Here is a 22,608-nt window from a genome sequence, read left to right on the forward strand (position 1 = left end):
TATGTGAATACGAGCGCGCATGTGTATGTGTGTGTATAATATTAAATATTTTCTGTTATTCGTTTGACAATTTTCAAATTACTAAACTGTCGGAAACCAATAGTTTGCGTGATATTCAAACGATTAATTATAGTTACGGTGCGAAAATTTGAGTTTTTTACTTATTTGTCTACGTGATAGCTCATTTCCAATTGACCTATTAGAAAAGTTTATTTTCAAATTCTTACATTTGAAAATAATTGTATAATTATTTTTGCATGCATACATGCATACATGCAGTATGTGTTCTGTACATTTATTTGCACTTTTATTTACCACCAATGAGTTTTAGATATGAATTCACAATTTAACAGCTTGTGTATACTTCCATGCTGTATATTGTCATTGCTTGTATCTACTTATGCCTGGATTTTGCCAAGGTTTTATACATATACAATATATACATATATATGTTTTAAATATATTTCGTATTAATTCTATTACATAGAAAAAGAAGGAAAAAGTTTTATATAAAACAGAGTTTAATTAAATTGATACACAAATAATGCATTTCAGAAACAACTTGTTTCAAAGTTGTTGCTTAGACCAATTGTGAGTGCTAATTTTTAAATAGATATAACGCATTTACATGTGTACTCGTTACAAACTTCTAATGTAACAACTTGCTATCTAAATAACGTTCATCTCGTGTTATCTCTGTACTTTTTGAACATAAAACATTTATAGCGTATATCATTCGTGAAAATGCATGCTCGTTGCCTTGCAGTAGCCGACTGAGCTCGCGAACTTCGATCCCTCTTATCCAGAATGTTCCCAGCAGCGTGCGGACAGCAAAAGCAGAACGTCGTTTGAAAGAACGCTTAATACAAGAGGTATTATTATATTTCAATACTTATTTGTTTATCATTTGATCAGATAATACGATAACGTCTAATATAGGATTTTTCCTTTAATGTTTTAATTTTAAATAAAACATTGGATATATATTTAAAACCGTAACGCTGTTCTATTAGCATATAATTATATACTTGCGCTGAAAATGTTATTTTTTAATGTTTATAGTCGAAATTTCCTTTCTTTTAATAATAGGGTCTCATTTCGGACGAAGATGAGGAACATCTTTTAAGCCCTGCGGAACAACGTGCACTTAGAGCGGAAAAACGTGCTGCTTGGCGACAAGCGCGTCTTAAATCTCTCGAGCAGGTAAAGCTGGAAAATTGTATAGATCTCTAAGTATACCGATAAATATATAATGTGTATGTTTTGTGATAATAGATCAGTCTTAAATAAAATAATAAACTCGCTACGTTTTTTCTTTCTTAGGATGCACTCCAGGCACAGATGGTAATCAGAAAGATGAATGAAATAATGGACACTGCTAATAAGGAGGAAGATACTCGTGATGCCACTGAGACGACTGACCCTGCTCCCGATCAAGAGAAAACAGTTGAGGTAGAAATTCCTAAGTATTCTAGTTAACAAAATTAATTATTTAATTTAACATATGTAACAAGTATCCTCGCGAGGATACAATTAATCTGCAAGCTTCATTATTTCAAAGTTATGTGTTTAACCCGTTTGTTTACTAATCGCTGTCTTGCTTGCCTAAACTAACAGCATTCATGAAGGAAAGAATCATGTTATTACAACGGTTCCCGTTTGTCTGTCTTTTACTATCGTAGTTTACTACGTTACGGCCGTCTAGCGCAGATTTTCCTAAGCTCGCTGTGCGCAGTAAAGTGGGCCCTCCTAAAGAGATACGCGAATCCGAGAAAGTAGTGGATGAGAAGGTCACTCGGCGTACCGAGGAATATCTCGACGAGGTGACGGGCGAACGTCGTGTACGAACTGTCGAATACGTCGAGAAGCTCATTGAGCGTCAGGTATTATACTTGTAAAATTTGGCACGAGCGTCAAAGTATATCACATTTATTACATAAATGAAGGGAATCAAGAGCACAATTATAAATTATCACTGTTGCAACTATCTCTAGAGTGCACCGTATACATTTCATTAAATCCTTTTTTTATCTTTTTATTTTATTTACGGGTACAGATGGTTTATTCCAAGCCAGATCGCACATGTTTTGGGGAAACTCGCGAGCTTATGATATATTAACATATTGTCTGATAACTAATTGATTAAAAAAACTATTGTCGGTAATATTATTTAGGTAAATAGTAGGAAGTGAATTATTACACATAATGCTAAAAGGCACCGAAGTGATGAGACATGGTCAATTCAAAATTTTGCGTATTTTATACAAAGATCTACGTTACAAAATTACATTACGAAAAATATTAAAAGGTTAGATAAAAGAAAAGTTTTTTTTTTTACTTGTGCTTTCGTGCATCTATGTAAAACACTCTGTGTACAGTTTGCTCACTTATTAATGTGTTATTGTTTCAAGATTCCATCGCTTACATCGATGGTACATTACGCACCATCGTGAACTATGAATGTTACTTCTACTGATCTCACTAACAACTTTTTCCTGAACTCATCGGTAATTTGGTTTTTGTATATCTTATGTATATGTTTTATACGGCTTTACATTTGTATGTAATGTGCGCATAATTTAGCTTGTTTATATTTTCTTATGCTCGATGTGCTTTCTATTGCATGTAGGGAGGTGATGGAATGATATTAAAGGTAGCGTTAAAGAAGGCAGAGGAAATAGGACAACTAACGTATCTTTTCCATCAAAATTGAAATTAAACTATTCTGTAATACCTATAGAAATGAAGAACGACGGTGATGTATAATATAACGCTTTCAAGTACATGTGATGGAAATTGATATGTTATTTGATCTGATCTGTAGTTTATAAGTCTTAATATACATATATAGAGATTCCACAGATATCACAAGATTTTTACATTGTTTCTGTCGCAAACAGTAAAAACTTTTTCTCGCATCGTTTGCAATATATTCTTTATAAATCCAGAATGTATTGCGCAAAATTAGCTATGATTGAAATTTACAATGTACATATTTTCGTAATTAGGTGGAAACATTGCGAGAAAAAATTATATCATTGGAATTAAGCAATGCGGAAGAGGATGTGGAAAGTATAACTGGCACTGGTGCAAGCGATGCTGAAAGTGAAAGTGAAGATACCACTGGACAAAGTATGGCTATTAGTACTGTAAAAGAAAAGACAGATTCTCATCCTACGACCGACACATCTGAAATTGCGAATGAAACTTCTGCTAAAACAAATGAAAATATTACTGTTGCATCCACGAAAAAGAAGAAACGTAAGCGATCGAAGAAAGGTCGTCACTGACAAAATATTTTAATATGTATTTTAACCGATAGGATAGATACAAAACATTGAAGTTGAATAGACTTGAATCGACGAAATTTTTATTATTCCAATATTTTACTATTACACAAAACTGTGTAATATTGTTTTGTGTGAATATGCATACATTTATGCTTATTACATGAGCATAAAACATAGATAAATCATACATACATACTTATATACATATTTCAATCGATTCTTTTTTAATTTTTAATGCGCACTGGTACATATTATTGTCATACACACGCCCCCCCCCCCACACACACACACACACAAACATAAAAACACAAATGTCACTGTATTTTTTACATTTTTTTTCTTCCATACAAATATCATCAGTAATATGAATACAATAAATCTGGCTCTAGATAAACATATTGTTTTCAATGAATATATAATAGGTTCTACACAAAGCTATATATATTTTTTCAGTAAATACGCGACACATCCATTATTTCTGTATAGAAATATAACAAACATTTTTATTACATTCTGTACATGTATCACATATGTATATTGCGATTTCATGAACCTAACGTGTGTAACAGAAATTGGTGAAATTGCATATTTTGATATTAAATATTACTGCATTTTCGTACATTAACATTGTTGTCATATTTTACGATTAATATGTTGTACGTTTATCTGAAATGTTGTTAACTCATGGGGAATATAAAATGTGACAGTTGATTTTAAGAAAAAAAAAGAGATTAAAAAGTAATTAAGTATCAAGGAATTAACTCTGACAATTAACGGATAACATTTATATTATTTATTATTATTTTTTGGAGTTTTTGTATACTTTTGTGTAAAAACTTAAATTTTGTTTCAATGTACGGATATGTATTGACATAATTCGTTTTTAATGTTTTTATCCAATCATTTGTTTGTATAACAATTTTGCATGTATTTACACGTGATGATCATATTGACACAAAAGGTATACTAGCGAAGAGTCGTCAGACGTATTGCATTTTCCATTATGTGAAACATGATGAAAGTTATGCCGTTCTTCTATAAAATTCTTTGAGAATTTTTACCATCGTTTCTTTAGAAAGATGCTTTAAAGATGTGATAAAACTATGCAATTATAATGTTACATACATAATTACGACTATGCTTTATAATCGTGTGTGCAGTATAACATTCTTCTAACGCCCATTGTCATTGGTTATTTATATTCATTGAAACATGATGAAACGTGTTTTAAAATTGTTATTTCTACAATTGCTTTGCTAATATAGTACCAAGTAAAGTATATTATAAATAATTTAGCTGTTTCCGAGACAATGTTTAAATTATAGGTCGGCCAATGGGCTTATCTTATGTTTGTAGAATATTTTATTTATTTGATTTTAATATATATATATAACTTTTATAAAGATTTTATTTTGATCTGAAATAGATTACTGTAAGAAAAACATTTGTATTATTTCAGTAAAAAAAATAGCAAATTTCGGTTTACTTTATTAAAGATTATTATCGTATTGAAGAGTTTCCCCAAAAATCGGGGCTAAACTATTACAGTTTGATAGTTTCAATCAAATAGTGTAATCAGAATAAATTTTGCATCTGTTACAAATTTTCCATACATATGATACATATTTACTACTTTGGATGTATTTTTAGTACATTTACGCGAGACTGTGAAAAATTCAAGACATCACACTTTTTATATAATTTATCACCTATGATGTATTCGTAATATTAATATTGTCTTAGATTTAAGAATATTATTTTATACCGACTATTTTTTTACATTATTTGTTAATTCAAAATGTATGCGATTAAAAAAGAATCTATTTATTTGATAGACAATGTGAATAGAGACATGGATTTTCCAATTAGTGTAAATAAGTAAAATTAAATGAAATTGCGATTATCTGCTATTCAAAGTGCGATTAAAAATGAGGGACCAATGAGTGAAATCAAGTAAACTCGTTCGTTACGTAGGGGAGGCACTTGAAAAATATTATATTATCGATATAACGTTTGAACGTTAGGGAGTTTAAACTTTGCCTACCGACTATCACGTACCACACCAGCGATGAGTTACGTACGTGTATATACAAGCGAGTAGAGAAAAACAATGACAGTTTTATTTCGCTAAAATCAATCCATCTAATGGAAACTTACCTTTAACTGTTCGGCACATACACGCACGCGAGCGCGCATACACGATACACATCCTATTTATTAATATACCATAATTTTAAGATTAATAATATTCACTTATCCATGTTGTAGGAAATTACAAATTATCGATGTTACAGGATTATTAAAAGTGCCAACGTTAGTACTTTTTCATATAAAATATCTATTATCACAGAAAATTAATAAGAGATATTCCATCTCTAATCTCGCTGCCTCTCTCCCGCAAATTTACTTTGTCATCGTAATAGCGTTTATATTATACAATATCAAACACTAAATCTCTACGCCTTATATAGCGAGATACGATTCTTGCCTATCAAAGTGTAAAAATGCGTTCAACTTTGAATATAAAACATATTTTGGTTTTAAAATATTACAAAATATCTTTAAATTATATTTATTAAATGATAACTTAATGTGTTTTAATGATATTATCTTATAATTTTGTTTCTTTATTACTCTATCTAGATTTACATGTAAAAGATTGTGGAGGAATGTGAAAAATGTCAAACATTTCACATTACGAATGTACGATATGAAACATGAAATAGATTACTACACAAGTCAAAATTGATAAAAAAATAATTATAAACGCGGTAAATCGTAAGTTTTTTAGTTTTCGTGTAATAGTAATCATCTTTCGAATTCTTTATTACAAGATAAATAAAATAAACTTTTCTTTCATAAACAGCGTTACAATGTGAAAGCGAAAAGCTCTGTAATTACATTTATATTCTTTTCCCGAGTAAATTTACAATTATATTAATTATAAAAAATTTAAACTTTACAAATTTAAGTGGTAAGAAGCAATAACGTACGTTTTAAGATATTTTACCACGAGTTTAGGGTTTTAAAACTGAAAATGGTTATGTAAAAAATAATTTGTGCACCTATTTGCAATAAATAGTTGGTATTTTATTCATAGGATATGCATTTATTGGAATATCATGTATTTCCTTTTATTCCTACTTCATATAGTTATAAGCTACGTGTTCCATGCAAGTTTGTTAATAATCAGCAACTGCGTAGGAGTGCGTGCGAGTATAAACACATAATTCTTGCAGATAATATATTGTAACTACCATAAACTATTTTAAATGAAAATTGTTTCTCCATGATTTCTTACTTTTTCGATGCAATTATACCTTCCAATTGAGTCTGCAAATTATAATAGTCAAAGTGGCATTAAAATAATCACATTTTGTACAATGTGTGCTTTGCAATCGTATCATCTCATTTTAAGGTCTAACTTAAAACATTCGTATTGAAGTAGCTCAACGTGTATATCTATGTACATATTTTCTGCATTTTAGAATACCTTAAAGTATCTGTATTTTTACCTTTAATTGCAAATTTGTCTTTTTAAGAAACTGTACTTCCTCCGAGTGTTTTTTTTCCTCCGCTTCTTTTAATTCGGCCGATCTTTTTTCAGACTGATCATACTTGAGCCTTAGTTCCGCAACCGTTCTCTCCAACTCAGTCTTTTGTAATTTCAGTTCGTCAACTGTGCTAATCAAATTTTCCTTGCCTTGCTCGGCCTGTAAAAGTAAGATCTTTCATCAGCGATCGTATGGTAAATTTGACAGACAGTGCTTGTAACAGCGAAATACAATATATTTATACGTGTATAGACTTGGAAGGGCGTGTACGATATGATATTCAAAAGATAGATACTTGGAGCGCTTTACGCATCCCAAAAGCGATGCTACTTTGATACAACGTCTGGTACGCGGCTAATGTCATTTTGATTTCATCCCTTACTCGCAAGAGAAGTAATCCACGTTCGGCACAGTTTACAGTTACTTGCCGTATTAATTCGTCTGAAACGTGTAATAATCGTATACGACAAAATATTTTCGCAAATGCCTATTTGAATTTACCTGATTGCCAGGGGTATAGAGCTTAAGTATGAACGTATACCGAAACATTGGGCATAGAGCTGCCTACGAACGGGACAAATGCCGGTTTCTCTGGCCTGTCTCTGTTGCAATCGCATATCAAGTTGCTCTTGTAAATTTATCACGTCTAATCGCGTTGCGGGAGTACTCGACACCTAAATATAGCGTATGCCATTTGTCGCACGATTGAAAAGAGAGATTAGCTGTTTTAAGAATTTGTCTTATTTTACACGTTGAGTCCATATCTGGCCATCCTCTTCCCACTCCTTTGGCGGTACAATTCTATTTAAAATTTCAATAGTTTCACGTCGCGTATCAGCTGAGGCTGAGGTTGTTTGAATCTTGCAAGCAGCTATACCGACTTTTGCCAGTGCCGACTCCTTACGTATCTGTTGTTTAATGGAAAACACACACAACGTTTCGTATTTTCATTTTCATCAAGTGGAAAAGTAAAAGTAGAAAATGATGATAAAAATTCGTCGTACCTTCTCCGGATGAGTCGTAATCAAAACCGGATTGTCATACTTGACTAGCGTGTCCATCGCGGCAATTGTGCGTTCTTTCATCGCTGTCGCCATTTATTTGGATAAAAGATTTAGAACGTAGGTAAAACGATTGTATACCAATAGCAATTGGTATAAAAGCTCGTCTGGTCTCCTCCAGAGTCTCTACTTCTCGAGGTGAAAAAACGTAGCTATGGTAACCCCGTTCGGCTCAGCTGGTCGATTCGCTTTCGTGCCAAGTTGCCAAGAGTAAACTTTTACTACTCACCCATCAAAGTTGTATAGAGTCCCGTTACCATGGCAAGTTTGATAGATCCTCTCCCTCGTTTGTACAATACAATTGCGACAAATGGAATGAATATAGAAACTTATGTGAGGATTTTTAAATAAGAAATTATCATTTCAAAGAAAAGTATAGTTTCGTGCCAAAAGTGTGGTGTTACTTTACTTAAAAAAATATTTATACATGTATAATCTGGCAAGTCATCTCACGTAACATTCACAGAGCTACAACGCACCTCTCTCACGTCATTGTATAATAAATAGTATGGATAGTATTTGATATTCGATTATACAACGATATGTTCACAAATCAAACCCTTTACACGTTGTTGTTGTTATATATTTCGAAGGTAAAAGGTATTACACACAATTACAGGCAATAATTATATAACTGCGTTTAATTGTAAAATAAAATGTTCTCTCAATTCATTTGTACTAAAATCATCCACGTCGTCATTGCTTTCCTCAAAAATATCTTGAACCGTGCCTGTTACAGTTTCCATACCGTCCGTCGCGATTTCTCCGCACAGCGACGTTTCGTTAACCGCGTGATGACACCTTGCATCAATTTCCACGTTATTTCCCATAGGCTGACAATGAGTGTCGTGCGTTCTCGTGTCTTGTTTTAAAGAGATCGCTCGCCGAATGCCGTCGTTAGTTTTACTGGAATCTGAGATGCTGTCACTCGGGGGAGCTTCCAAAGCGGACAACGTTGGAAAGGGAAATCCGAAATTTAACAACTTTGTGTATCCACTCGTACCGCAGATCTCTTTAATTTCCATCGCCATTGCTAAAACTTTCTCGGTATAGTTTTCCTGCACACTATCTAACATGATTTCATGAAATTGACTGGTATTCCCGTCCAAGAGCTTCTTTCTCCTCATACAAGTTTGCATATTGAGCATTTTCCTCTTGTACGTATTTGTATTCTTCTCCGCTCGCTCGAGGTACTTGGAAGCCTTCTCCAATTTCCAGTTGAGCTCTTTTATTCGTTTGTCTCTCTGCTTGATTTGACTTTCCAGCTGCCTCTTTTGCTGACTCTCTATAGTTATGGTTTTCATTAATTTTTTATTGGACTCTTCAAGATTACTCATTCTGTTGGACAGATCGTAGATCAACTTCTGTTTCATGTCCGTTTGCTTGTAGTTTATCGAACACGATATGCCATCCGTTCCACTTTTGTTCAACTCGTTCAACTGTTTCTCCATCTTCTTCGTCTTGGCGCGAAGCAGCAAATTTTTACTCAGCAGCTTTTTCTCCAAATCCTTAAGTAAAAGAAGTTGATTGGTTAATCGTTTGATAACAGTCTCTTGCAGTTTCACTTTTTGTTGTAATTTCTCGTATTCACATTTATTATATACATTGGCGGTCGATCGTTCGGTAATCATGCTGTCATCTATGCTCAAATGCTCCACACGCGGTAACCTTGTAGTTGGACATTGGTCATTTTTAAAAATTGGCAAAGCGAATTGATCATTATCTCTCGCGGCGATACTTGCGGTGCTCGGCGAAAAGACATCGTTGTTGCGCCTGTCTGTAAAACTCCTTTCTATCGGACAATCGTCTATCGTTATGATAGATGTAACATTTTGCTGTAAACAAGCGTTATTGTGTTCTTCAATGGTAAAATCTTTTGTCTTTGTACCTAAATATTGCATAATATCAAATACATCCTCGCGATCACCCGTCACCTTCACCGTAAATTGTGTCGTATCTAACGCGACATCGTCTTTATTATATCGCGTAATATCGTCAGATTCATTCAGTTCCTCTTTTACTTGATTTGCCATATCGACCATGTCCGAAGTATCGCTTCTACTCATCGAATTTCTATCATGGAAATAGAGATTTTGAAGTGAACTTTTTCTAGACTTGACAACTTGCTCCCGAATTCTCAGTTTACACTTGACAGGGGGGATCCTTACGTTGGACACATTTTCTCCGTTGACAGCTTCTTCCGTATATCTTTCAACCGTCTCTTTATTATTAACGATATTATTAGTGAGGTTTGTCGACGTGGTACGTTGATCCTGCTTATCGTCGTCGTTAGTCCCACTCGTATAAAATGTACACCTAGGAACGCGTGCAAATTCTTCCCCGCTTTCACTGCCAAAGATAATTTCGATGTTATCTCTATCGTCCGTAAGCATATTTCCAATTTCGTTCTTCGGCGAATACTTGTAATTTATACCCTTGTGCAATGGCATTTGCGTTTTCTCCAAAGTTCCCTTCCAATTTCTAGAGATCGAGTTCAATTCCTGGATATCAGATGCGTTCTTCTCCTCGCGGTGACCGTCGCAAATCTGCTTCAGCTTCTCCTCTATTTCATCGTAATCATCGTTCAACACTTGATCGATGTCTCGTTTTATCTCTGTCTTAACAGCAACGTTCCTCTCATTCTGGTTACCAGTTGAATTTCTCTTGGCTACAAAATTACCGATGTAGTTTCCATTGCCAGCGCCTGCTCGCTCCTCAGCGTCGTCCTCTTTGGCGTTACTCTCCATCTTCATATTGTTATCGTCTGAAATTATAATAATATTCTCTTGCTCAACATCGTCAGTAATATCTATATATTGCCCGTAAGACACCTGTTTATTCTCCAGCTTAATTGGATGACTTATTTGTGGATATACAAGTGACTGCACAGGATTGTCAATATCCTGCGAATCGGAATCCTTTTCTTCCAAGTGACCAGTCGACGAATGTTCCGTATCGTTCTCCAAAGACTCGGTCATATAATCGTTTTCATATTCCTTTTTATTTGTCAACTTGATGCGTTTCTTGGGTGATTTTCTGGTTGACGTCACAGTGAAGATAGATGGGATAGCATTCTTCTTTAGTCGGACCCTACCAGTTTGAGTTATAGACCATTCCTCAGGTTCAAAGTGCACGTGGCAAAGAAAGGAATTGTTGGATGGTTCCCAGTCGGCTCTAGCGACGCGATCCTGCCAGAGTTTTCTCAATTTCGGATCGCGAGGGAAACACTTCATGATGTATCCTTTCTCACTACGATTGTTGCAACCGACAGCTGCGCAACCTGGCATTTTTATGGTCAGTCGAGTGGAAGCCTGCAAGTTTGGAATAACGTCAAAATTATATTACGCACATGGTGCAGCACGCAGCAACGGCAATTCTAACAATATTTGAATAAACGTTAGTTTTCTCTGTGAGAAACGTAGAGAATAGATTGATCACGCTGTAAATGCGGCGCGAACGGCGAGTTCGCGAACGAAAGTCGTGAGGCACGAGCTTTTAATCGGATACTCCAATTCTTTTTTCAAAACTTGACGTGTGCTGCGCCGTTGAGTATCTTGAACAATTCAACAATTTACAGTGCCACACTTACCCCTCTTTTTGTTTATACTAGCTTCATTCCCGTGTCGAGAGAGAGAGAGATGGTTCGATGTCACAACATGTAACACCCCCTTGAAAGATGACAGTGTCGCTCATGTAAATATTAAGTCCGCAGGGGTTAACGAGCTCCTCCACGTCGAACGTCCAACGTTGGACGTCGGACGTCGGACAGGCCAATAATATATTCACTCAGGCTCTCCTACATCACCAAGTATGTACGTTGGGATCCTACGTGTCGCGCGTACACCCGTAACATGGCCGCGAGCCGCGCGACTCCGTAATTATCTCGCAGCCAATGAGATTTCGGGTGCGGCTGTTCGTTTGAGGCTGCCAAATAAACACAAGGTATACGCATAAACGTCGATTAAACATTCGCAGGTTCAATGAATTCGAGCGTCGGTCGATATCTTTCTCTCACTTTTTTTTCAGTTACAACAATGTTATCAAGCTTGTGAGACAGAAGATACCTCATCTCCGCAAATAGGTTAGGTTAGGTTATATACATATACCGGACAAGTGTGTCCGGTGAATGTAAAATTCTGCAGCTGATTGGGAGAGATGAATAAAAATACTCGTGAAACAACGCCAGGCGACGGCTTGCGATCATTGCGGAGCACCACGCTATTCCGTGCCGTTAACTTCGAGTTGTATGCCAAACCGGTAATAATGTTGTACAACCATATAGTATTCAGTCATTAATCAAATGTTATCTTGCAGAACAAAGCTGTTATGATTTGCGGTGTTGTGGCAATGTTGGCTTGTTCAGGATACATCTTTTATATGAATTCTAATCACAAGAGGAATCAAACTGTGATTAAATCAGACGATACTGTGGTGCTAATAGACAAAACATCCAAATGGAACGATTAAGTCAAAGCTTCAACTCCAATGAGTTGTGTCTTAACAATACATGTTTACATAAATCTCAAAAATTTTCGTGTGAAATAGCTTCCATCTATATTTTAATAAAGCAACTATTAATTTGACACTGTTGATCAAAACTCGTACAGATTTGTGACACACAAATGTTACGAAATCTCAAAACTTGTCGCAAAAGTAAATCTGTATTAATTTTTCTTATTAATAAATTGTTTCAAGTGATATTTTTATGTAACATTATTATAGCTGTTTGTACAAATTTACACAATTTTACTGCAAAGTGGTATACTATTTTCATAACTACATGGAATTGGTCCTAATTTTGCAACGAAATAATTGCCACAAAAATATATTCGCATTATTAACTATTTTACCATACTTGCGTCTGATATATGTAATATTTTCCATGTGCGTTAATTTCTCCTGCACAGTATTCAATTCATATTTATCAATATGAATTTGTCTTGATAAAAGTGTAATAATACATATACCATGTACCCGCTTAATTACGGAAGCCCACTGTGTGTTGGAGAATCAATAGATATCATTAGGTATTATTTACAGTTATTTTACCATGTTCTATTAATTGAAAATAATATCCATTTTCTGTGTAGCACATCAATCTGTATATTTGTTTTATCCCATAGTTTAAATGAAATTGTATAATAGATTAAATTATAAAATCCCTAGTAAAAGTTTCAACAACAAACAAACCAGTTGTATTTACTTTTTTCCAGTTATTAATTAAATACAATCAATAATTTTCACAACGTAACAAATTTTCCTAAGTTACTAGATAATGTTTACTTCTAAAAATAGATAAAAACTACGTATATATCTAAAACTCTTGTTTACGTAACAATATGATATAATGAATACGCATAAAAAATTTGGCATTATTGTAATACTTTGTAGTGTTTTGTACTTTGTCTTGTAAAATTTTGTGATAGAGAGAAATAAAGAAAAGACTTTACCACAGGGAGGATAAGTATACGTAAAATATAATTTGACGTTAAAGTAGGATCGAGACAAAATGCACATGATTTCGTATGAGAAATTCCAATATTAGTAAAAGATAATCGTTTGTTGACTAACTGGAAATGGAATTTTGCCATATAAAATATGTATATATGTATAATATATATAAAATATTGCCGTTTTTAATGTGATGCTTCATTATTTGTACTTGTAATATTCCATCTTAACACGTACAGTCGTTCTGTGCTTCTGGAAACAACTGTATCGTTTCATTAATCGCGTTTGCCACATAATCCAAGTTATTTTCGTTGAGTCCGCACATATTTATACGTCCACTGCGTAACATATAAATGTGATAATGATCTCTCAGATGCTGCACTTGCTTCTCTAAAAGGAAAGAAATTGGTGGGGAAAATGTTTGTTCTAATACAACATGATACATAAAAGCCAAGAGATATAATTTTCACAACTAACCATTGAGTCCTGTGTAGGAAAACATTCCAATTTGCTCAACGATATGATCCCAAATACCTGGAGTACCTAATTTGAGCAGTCTATGATGCAAACCTACTCTCATTTCTTTAATTCTACCAGACATTGTTCTAATATGATCCTTCCTGAAATATCAGAGATGATTGCTTTTTCGTGTTTTATATAATATTATATAGGTTCTACAAATCGTCAATACCATTCCTCAAAAAGTTGTGGATTCCTCAAGACAGTCGCGACAATTCGAGCACCATGATTAGGAGGATTGCTGTACATTCCTCGGATAATTAACGTTAATTGTGATTTAACTTGAACCATCTCCTTTGTATCGGCCAACACAAAAACGATGTTGCCGACTCTTTCGTTGTATAATCCAAAATTTTTCGCGAAACTTTGCGTGCAGATAAATTCGATTCCACGCTCGGCGAACATTCGTACAGCATATGCATCTTTATCCAAGTCTCCGCTCGCAAAACCCTAATAATGATCAATGTGCAGTTTTATTAGAGCCAACTGCAACAACACTGTAAAGATAATAATTCGCTTGAATATTGACCTGATATGCACTGTCAAATAGTGGAAAAAGTCCTTTTTCCTCTATCACATCAGCTATTTTTGCCCATTGCTCCGGAGTTGGATCGCATCCAGTAGGATTGTGTGCACACGAATGTAGAATAATTACGGCGTTTTCAGGCGCATCTCGTAAATCACGGAGCATTCCTTCTAAATCGATCTTACGAGTCTTTTCATCCCAGTATGCATATTCACCAGCGTTCTTAAACCCTCCATTAGTAAATACCAGTCGGTGGTTTTCTGCCAGCACATAATCTTATAATACATGAAAATCTTGACTAGTAGATGGGATAAGAGTGACGTATTATCCTTTTAAGTTTACTTACCCCAGGATGGTTTACTATAATAAAAGGTATCGTAATGTAGAATGCGACTCAAAAATTCAGCAGCGACACGCAGTGCTCCAGTACCGGAAAGTGACTGAATACCAAAGACACGCCCTTGAGCGATAGCAGGAGAGTTTGCACCTAACAACATACTCGTAGCAGCTTCGCTGAACGCTTCTAAGCCAAGAACTGGCAAATATTCGTGATTTTGTAACTCGTCGGCTGCAAGTGACCTTTCCACCTTTCTTACAACTGGTAGAACCCATGGTTTACCTTCGTTAGTACGATAAGCTGAAAAGCATCTCTAGATTTTTTAGTGCTCCATCACTGCATTAAGCATATATAAATGGTAGAAATGGTAATATTTACTTTTAATTAATACTTGTATTCGGCGTAGAAAAAAAGTTATTATTTTTAAGATTGTGTATTTGGCAACACTTGCATTGATTCTCATCTGTTTTTATATATTATTTCTTTAAAATAATTCAATAAAAGAGATTGTGCGAAATTCTTATGTGACATGGAGTATATTACAAGTATTATGTAACACACTCTGGAAGTTTCAAGGTACACAGTTGAGAAAAGTGCAGCTTGTACAACTGATAGTTTTGTATTTATTAGTAAAATATGTTAATTTAATAGTAAAAGTGCAAATTTTTTGAAAAGCTTACAAGCATCGCTACAAAACTGTCTTTCTAACAGAAATTGGATACTAAAGTGGTCATCATAGTTGTGAGAAATAAAAGAGAAAACGTACCTCCTATAGTGAGATTAACTTTGTTTTCGTGAGTATCGTCGACGAATGCTTTTTGCAGGGCAAAAACTTGGATAGGAGGCCCCAATTCTATTCCCGTGAATCTGGTATTCATGTTGTCAACAACAATAGCGACGATGCGATAATTGGCAAAGAATTAAGTCAAACTAAGGACTTGCGAGAGAGACGAGTTCACAGATGCAACGTGAATAGACATATGCTGGAGGCGTAAAGCAGTAAGTTAAAACGGAGCCGCGCGAAGATTGACGAAGCGATTTTTCATCCGGCTGTGTGTGTGTGTGTGGCGCGTGCGTACGCACCATTTTTAACGCCATTATACCGATTGACGTAAGGAGAGGGGACATAAGTATTATTATTACTAGCTCCTGACTCCCACCGGGGTCAACATGGCCATGACCAAGCAATGGTGGGAAGGGAACGCAAGAAGCTACTTCATTTTCGCATCATGTGATATGTAGTGGCTCTCAATGTATTAAATTACGTTCAAATGCGATCGAATTCAACCATAAGTCAAATACGTATGTGATTTCTCGAGTATCTAGAAATGTTCTATTCAGCAGCCAATCAACGCGCTTGAAAAATTTGTCGTATGACAAATGTAATATTAGCATAAGCCCGGAAAGCCGCGAATGGCAGATCACTTTGCTCCGTTTTGCGATTGGCGCGGAATCGAAGGTGTAGTGGGTGTTTTCGTTTTCGTTTTCGCCTTACGCCCGTTTTCATTTCTCCAACTATTCCGCTATTTTCAAGCGCTGCCGATAAAGCCTCCACTTGGTGCGAATCCGTACTATGTTTTTCAAGCGGGTAATGCAGTGCCCAATTTTGGTTGCGTTCCTGAATTGTAGATTGTTGAATTCCTTGAGAAAGACTACAACTCGTATGGTCGAAGCGTCGGATATAAATAAAGAAACCATCTGTCAGCCTAAAGTTCATCGTTGCTGATTCCCCGAGCGGTTTCCAAGAAATGATGCTGACACACTCGCGAATTTACATCGAGCATCGATGGCAAATCGCGGGAATTGAGCGATCGCGGTTTCTTCCCGCACTTGTCGCGAACGCGTAGCAAGAAAGAATAATACGATATGTCGGATATGCGAAGCGTCATTTCGTCGAATCCGCGCTCGGTTTTTACGGTGTTTACGCGATCGTTATTAATTAGAAATGTCCTAGTCTTAGCCCAACCTCTTTCCCAACAGGCTTATTAGTAACATCTTGTATTGGAAAAATTCAAATTCACATTAACATAAATTATCTGCATGATATTTATCTAATTATTAGATGTTATGCATAGCACAGATATGCACCAAGTGGAAATTTTATCGGCAGAGTCCGAAGATGCGTAATGAAATAGTTGGGAAAGAATGGGCGTAAGAGGGCGCAAACGGTATCGAGTAAAACGTTGGCGTGGCCGCTCTCAGCTCTCCGCTTACTCTCTGGTCATATTCAAGTGTAATGTGTAATTGTGTATCCGAGCGTAGCGGAACGGAGCGGTTTATTGTGTAATACACAAGTTTGCGGAATAAAAAGATGGAAACATTGAGCGGAAATCCGACGTACAACGGTGAATGTTGAAGTGTGCGATGGCACACGCGAATGCATATACTTTGTGAATGTAACGAGAGATAAATGAGTTTGCAAGACAGCCTGTTTTCCGAGGATGTCGAACACGACGTAACCATATTTACCAAGGATACGACGCGTAAAAGGTATGAGAATGTTGTAACGAGAATAGAGTATCCAAGCGATATTCGCTGGTGCTCGCAACGTGTACAGTTTCGTCTTGACTACTCGATACCTCGCTATATTTGCATACCTACACATGTACCAGATGCCTTGGCAGATAAAGGACTCGTGTAATCTCAACGAGATTACCCCCTTCTATACTATGGCACGTTCCCATGCCTAGTAGTAATAGAATTTATAAATAGCATATATATATAGTACATTGTAGTTTCCGTTTTCGCCACAGTACAAAGAACTGGATCATGATTTCACACTTTTGTCATATTTTACAGCTATTTATATTTGTGCATGCTATGCTATGTAAATTAATGTAAATAGTTTTGGTACTTTTATTGTTGTGGAACCGATACGTTCTACACTTTTACATCCGTAGAGAATGGTAAATTAAAACGGTAAGGTCCTGAAAAGTGTAATGTCTCTACCTTCAAGTTTCAGTTTTCGAGACACTTGAAGACGAAATTGAATGCTTACTAATGCCCTAGCAAAGTCTAATGCCCAGTAATGCTGCAAATGTACACCACAATGCCCTCAGCGGTTTACTCCTCGGCTAAAATATTATACAATTTGTCTATTTTCAACACATCGGATCCACATCGGATACGTTTACTAAATTCACGTAACCACGTGGTGTAAGGCAGTGCACTCCATTTCCTGTTTGTAGTTGAAGGGAACGTAATTAAACTAGCTGTTGATTGTCACACCGTTTAACGATGTGTCAAGCAAGTGGGATATTTTTCTTGCCGGTTGCTCCGATGTAGTACCGTGTCGTCACTCGCGCGATAGAATCGTCGGAACGAAAGAGTCGAGGGAAAATTTGCGGCATGACGGCGAGACGCAAACGCGGCAACGCGATCCTCGGCCAACGAACGAGGGAGAAAGTGAACGGGTTATGTAAAAGCTGGCGTTTGTATCGTCTCGTCTCTCTTCCCCTTCCACCTCGGACCAGTGCCGTAAGGCATTACGTTCACCAAAACGTACCAATACAGGCAGTCGGCTCGATCTCACTTTCAGCGAGAAACGCGTTCTTTCTTTTCACTTTTGCAGAGTGCTCGTCTTCCCGCCTGTCAACAGTTATCGTCGGTACTTGATACACCAGCTGATACAGGATCGTTTCCCGGATTTACTGCGTACCTTCTCGATCGGCCAAGGCTGGGCTAGACGTACCGTAGTATGCTACAAGAGCGATGTGAGAAGGTACAGAGTAACCAAGTGCCAAGAATTACTCTCGATCTCCACTAATAAGCTGCACATTTTTCATTTTTTTTTTACAATCTTTAAGTACACGTTCAACCCAATTATTTTAACGAATTACGGACCGCGTAAACCATTATTTGTGTTTTCTTTCATCAATAGCTTTTGCGACTGCATATCATTTTTAGACGTTAACACGTGTGAAAATTTTGGAGCAGGTGTATATGTATAGTACAGAACGTACCTATGTTTGTTCAATTGCAACGCTATATGCAAACGAAAGTAGTCGAGATTGTCTCTCAACCGCAACATCGTTTTTATTCCGTCGGTATATTGTCCTTGTGAACCATGATTCAGAAACATCAAGATTATTAAAAAAAAACATTTACTTTGTTATAAAGCGACTGGGTCCCAAAACCGAATGTTCTTGAGTGTAAAATAAATATTGCGGCAAAACAAGAGGACACGACTTGCGGAATGGGTATCGAAGGCCGACGCTCGCCCTCGACATCTCCAGAATGCAAACTGCAGCGACATGGTGAGATTACGAATACAAGTAATTGATAACCGGCGTGTCGCGAGATACTTGAAAGTTTCATTTGCTTTCAGCCAAGTCGGTACCAACGGTTGAGATTTATCGACCGCCACCGGCTAGGAGGGCTAACAATTGCCCTCAGATAAATAGTACACAGACGCAATCAACTACAGATTTATCCTCGGTCAAGTAAGGCTTACTAAATTAGTTTTATTAATCATAAGTATTATATACATATCTAGAATGTACTTGACAACTGATTCTAGCTATTCCAAAACACATTATTAATGTATGTATGCAGGAATGTACGTCAGAAACGACCTGATCGAGCTGTGTACGTACCGAGACCTCGCAGAAGTTTAGAGACTGAAGATAAGAAGCCGCAAAGTCTGAAAGTTTCTCACGCGACATTAAATGAAGATTCAGCTATGAATAATAATTTGAAGCTACAAGATGAATGTTGTAGTCAACAAAATAGAGGCGGTACGACTTTGAATAATCGCGACACGAAGATCGAGGATGAACGTTTCCCGCGAGAGATTTCAGAAAACGTAGTTCCTTTAGATTCTGAAAAAACTCTGGGCAATACCGAGCACGTGTATAAACTTTTAGAACAACTGAAAGATGTGCCAACTTTATCCGAAGAGGAAGAAACTGTCGCAACTAATAACCTTGACGAAGATAGTACCAATTCCAGTCTGTTTAAATTATCCAACCGAGTTGAAATCAATGACAAATCATTAGAGAAGATACAAGAAACTATAGAAGAAAATCAGTCCTCGCACGAACCGTGCGAGTCAAGTTGTAACGATGTAATCGATGACAAAGCTAGACAACTAGTTGAGCAGAATGTACCGGATGTCCTAATAATTTCCGATGCCATTCAAAACAAATCCAAGGAGTCTGAACAACTCTCTTCAATCGTTGTAACGCCACCCGAGAAGAAAGTAAAAAAGGTGGAGAGGCAAAAGAGCAAACCGGTTCCGCCACCTTCTCCACCTCTGAAAATGAACAGAGACGAGTGCGATTGGGATAGCTTATTTGACGACAATGGCGATTGTTTAGATCCAACGTTAATAGACGAGGTCAGTATATATGTATTTACGTTTTTATACTAAATGACCTTTACTTGCGTTTGTCTATTTTGTTGCATGTAATTAGTCGATTATTTATGCATCGTTTCTTTCTCTTATTTTAGCTTACGTCAGCAGTAGGTGAAGTAGTGATAGAGCAACCAAAGAACGTTTACAAGACATACAACAAACAAGTTGAGGTGTCCAGCGACGAGTTTGCACACGTTGTAGAAATTTACAATTTCCCTTCCGAGTTCAAGACTAGCGATTTGGCAGCTGTCTTCAGTTCTTTTAAGAATGGTGGTTTTGAGCTCAAGTGGGTGGACGATACTCATTGTTTGGGAGTTTTCAGCAGTCCCCTCGTTGGTACGTGTATACACGTCTAGTAATTTATATTAATATGAAAATAGGTAATATACAGGGTAAACGCCGTTACCGTTACAAGTTACAACGTTTTTTCATAACGGACTGGTAACGAAATCTTCAGGCATCGATCTATTATTATCATGGGTTGTTATGAATTATTCCGTTAAACATTTGAATGAAAAATTTAGAACACGATAAAAATAACTTTAGCTGTATTTATACAGCTTTATAGAAATGAGACCTTTTATTTACATATTTTGAGCATTTCATAATTTATCTCCTTAAATTTTTCATGGTTTTACAAATTTAAAATAACAAATTGTTTTATTAATCTATTAATATCTTTGTTAGTAAAACCAAATACTAAAGTAGATGATTTAATTTGTCTGATCTCGGTTCAGAATTAAAAAAAATAAGTAATCGTTATTTTGTTAAGTAACGATAACGAGTTACTTTAAAAAATGAGTAACTATAACGGTAACGAGTAAGGGTAACTAGTTACTTTGAAAAAGTAACTTTCCTATCCCTGTTAATATGTAACTTGATTATATTGAAGAAAATTTTGCAACTATTGTTTTGCATCTTTGGTGCTGCTAATAATATCATTGAAAATAGTTTCCCTCTGATAAGTCCAATTGTAATCAGACTTGTCACAATTAGCTATATTCTTTTTTGCTTCTTTTATTTTTCTTGAAGCTGCCGAAGTGTTAGCATCGAATCATCCATTTGTGAAAACGAGACCACTTAGCGAAGCTACTGCTTTGAGTAAAACGAAAGCTAGAAGAAGCGCCGAATTTTTGCAACCTTATAGGAATCGTCCTGAAACGTGCGCCGCCTTAGCTAGAAGATTAGTTACAGGTGCATTGGGCGTGAGGCTTGCCACGGCTAGACAAGAACGTGAACATGAAAAGAATGTATTACGCGAAGCAAAAGGTAATCTTGATACGTGTATTAAATAGTAATAGTAAAAATTCTATTCAATAATTGTTGGACAAGTTGGACCAAGAGAGATTTTTGCTTTACAGAAAAAAGACGATTAGCCAATAAACAACGAGAGGACGTTTGGGAGGGCATAATACCTACAAAGTAGCGTTATATATCGCTAATATAGAGGAATATTTATAATGATTTATACCTCATTGTACATTATACGCATTCACATTATGGTGGCTGCGTAGGCATAGCCTACCATGGCTCGCATAACGTTATTCTGGTATTAGCGCGCATGCGTATATTTGTGCCTTACTCGTCTATTCTTTACATTGATAAACAGAAAATTGAACACACCTTTTTCCCCAATTTGTTCGCTTTGCTACAGAAAACGTACGATGATTTGTCAGTGAGGAGTTAAACATGTAAATATTAGCTATATGTAGTAAATATCTGAGATTATTTAATTGAATAATTGTCTTTCTCAAACATTGTTGAGACAATATTATCATTTTACATATGAATGTAAAATCGGTATGAGGAAAAGTAGCAAAGACGACCAGCAGTGCCCACCCATGTCTCGTATATCTTTCCGATACAGGAATATAATTTTTTTTAACGAATAGAATATGTAATACTGAGTGATTATTCGTTTGAAATTAAAATTTGATATCAGAATTGTAAACGGTTTATACACAGCAACAAACAATAATGTAGTGTAGCTTGATCGCAGGACAATAAGTTAAGTTACTGCTAGTAACAAGATTCTTTCACGCGCACATCGATTCGTTATAGCGATATTTCAAAATATATCTTTACAAGGTTTTTACATAGTTGAACAACATAATCAGTATAAAAATATTATCAAAGTGGCATTAAAATTATATTTCAATGTAATACTACAATATATTTGACAATTTTGACTTGTGCCACTTATATGTCTGTTACATATACATACATACATACAAATGTTACAAACCAACGCACATTATCTATTCATATTACAGAGTTGCTGAGTATAAAGAGAATGGTATTTTTATATACAATTGTTATCAATGTGAAACAGAGATGTATCACCTATCCCTAGTCAATGTTCACAAAAGAAGCGTTACTTACATGTTAATATGTCACGGGATTGATTAAGAAGATGTTTTGTGAGAAAAGAGAAATACAAATATTTTCTAAACCATAATATTGTCCATATTGTATTTATTTACATATGTTTATAGGTATTTGCAATATGAAAAC

General features: G+C 35.8%; 6 protein-coding genes across 17 annotated transcripts in view; 3 read left to right on the top strand and 3 right to left on the bottom strand.

Moving 5' to 3' along the window:
- The window catches only part of LOC105560393 (protein lap4), a 26,694-nt gene extending 20,659 nt beyond the window's left edge, over window positions 1–6,035 (top strand). For 7 of the 10 annotated variants that reach the window (XM_012009488.1, XM_012009496.1, XM_012009489.1 and 4 more), the window contains 5 exons: window positions 767–872; window positions 1,090–1,203; window positions 1,324–1,452; window positions 1,683–1,883; window positions 3,009–6,035. In XM_012009488.1, the coding sequence (XP_011864878.1) occupies window positions 767–872; window positions 1,090–1,203; window positions 1,324–1,452; window positions 1,683–1,883; window positions 3,009–3,290 (832 nt within the window). In that variant the 3' untranslated portion in view covers window positions 3,291–6,035. Of the gene's footprint in view, window positions 1–766; window positions 873–1,089; window positions 1,204–1,323; window positions 1,453–1,682; window positions 1,884–2,174; window positions 2,508–3,008 lie in introns of those variants that run through there. The other 3 variants (XR_001008821.1, XM_012009493.1, XM_012009490.1) reach the window with 3 other exon arrangements.
- Window positions 6,036–6,463: 428 nt separating this feature from the next.
- LOC105560392 (axonemal dynein light intermediate polypeptide 1) lies at window positions 6,464–8,189 on the bottom strand. Its single transcript, XM_012009487.1, has 6 exons — window positions 7,849–8,189; window positions 7,594–7,752; window positions 7,386–7,518; window positions 7,140–7,285; window positions 6,806–7,003; window positions 6,464–6,623 (listed from the first exon to the last, which is right to left on the bottom strand). Exons 1-6 carry the CDS (start codon window positions 7,939–7,941, stop codon window positions 6,588–6,590), a joined length of 765 nt encoding a protein of 254 aa, XP_011864877.1. The 5' UTR covers window positions 7,942–8,189; the 3' UTR covers window positions 6,464–6,587.
- Window positions 8,190–8,465: 276 nt separating this feature from the next.
- Window positions 8,466–11,580, bottom strand: LOC105560391. The gene is made up of 2 exons (XM_012009486.1): window positions 11,495–11,580; window positions 8,466–11,216 (listed from the first exon to the last, which is right to left on the bottom strand). The coding sequence occupies exon 2, from the start codon at window positions 11,190–11,192 to the stop codon at window positions 8,532–8,534; it is 2,661 nt and encodes an 886-aa protein (XP_011864876.1). The 5' UTR covers window positions 11,193–11,216; window positions 11,495–11,580; the 3' UTR covers window positions 8,466–8,531.
- A 181-nt stretch (window positions 11,581–11,761) lies between these two features.
- On the top strand, window positions 11,762–12,605 carry LOC105560390 (small integral membrane protein 8). The gene is made up of 3 exons (XM_012009485.1): window positions 11,762–11,847; window positions 11,932–12,162; window positions 12,220–12,605. Exons 2-3 carry the CDS (start codon window positions 12,061–12,063, stop codon window positions 12,370–12,372), a joined length of 255 nt encoding a protein of 84 aa, XP_011864875.1. The 5' UTR covers window positions 11,762–11,847; window positions 11,932–12,060; the 3' UTR covers window positions 12,373–12,605.
- Window positions 12,606–12,988: 383 nt separating this feature from the next.
- LOC105560396 (probable aspartate aminotransferase, cytoplasmic) lies at window positions 12,989–15,847 on the bottom strand. 2 transcript variants are annotated; one of them, XM_012009502.1, is made up of 6 exons: window positions 15,505–15,847; window positions 14,748–15,038; window positions 14,405–14,676; window positions 14,048–14,325; window positions 13,834–13,976; window positions 12,989–13,746 (listed from the first exon to the last, which is right to left on the bottom strand). In XM_012009502.1, the coding sequence occupies exons 1-6, from the start codon at window positions 15,614–15,616 to the stop codon at window positions 13,583–13,585; spliced, it is 1,260 nt and encodes a 419-aa protein (XP_011864892.1). In that variant the 5' UTR covers window positions 15,617–15,847; the 3' UTR covers window positions 12,989–13,582. The 2 variants fall into 2 exon arrangements, with proteins under 2 accessions (XP_011864892.1, XP_011864893.1); XM_012009503.1 differs by having other exon boundaries at window positions 14,405–14,661; window positions 15,505–15,844.
- A 1,079-nt stretch (window positions 15,848–16,926) lies between these two features.
- LOC105560397 (coiled-coil domain-containing protein R3HCC1L) lies at window positions 16,927–22,552 on the top strand. 2 transcript variants are annotated; one of them, XM_012009504.1, is made up of 8 exons: window positions 16,928–17,228; window positions 18,310–18,459; window positions 18,858–18,994; window positions 19,066–19,180; window positions 19,293–20,076; window positions 20,190–20,430; window positions 21,127–21,363; window positions 21,456–22,552. In XM_012009504.1, exons 1-8 carry the CDS (start codon window positions 17,149–17,151, stop codon window positions 21,518–21,520), a joined length of 1,809 nt encoding a protein of 602 aa, XP_011864894.1. In that variant the 5' UTR covers window positions 16,928–17,148; the 3' UTR covers window positions 21,521–22,552. The 2 variants fall into 2 exon arrangements, with proteins under 2 accessions (XP_011864895.1, XP_011864894.1); XM_012009505.1 differs by lacking the exon at window positions 18,310–18,459 and having other exon boundaries at window positions 16,927–17,228.
- Window positions 22,553–22,608: the final 56 nt, after the last annotated feature.

Source organism: Vollenhovia emeryi, unplaced genomic scaffold (assembly GCF_000949405.1).
Source record: "Vollenhovia emeryi isolate VEMERY1.0 unplaced genomic scaffold, V.emery_V1.0 DF939231.1, whole genome shotgun sequence".
Classification (NCBI taxonomy): domain Eukaryota; kingdom Metazoa; phylum Arthropoda; class Insecta; order Hymenoptera; family Formicidae; genus Vollenhovia; species Vollenhovia emeryi.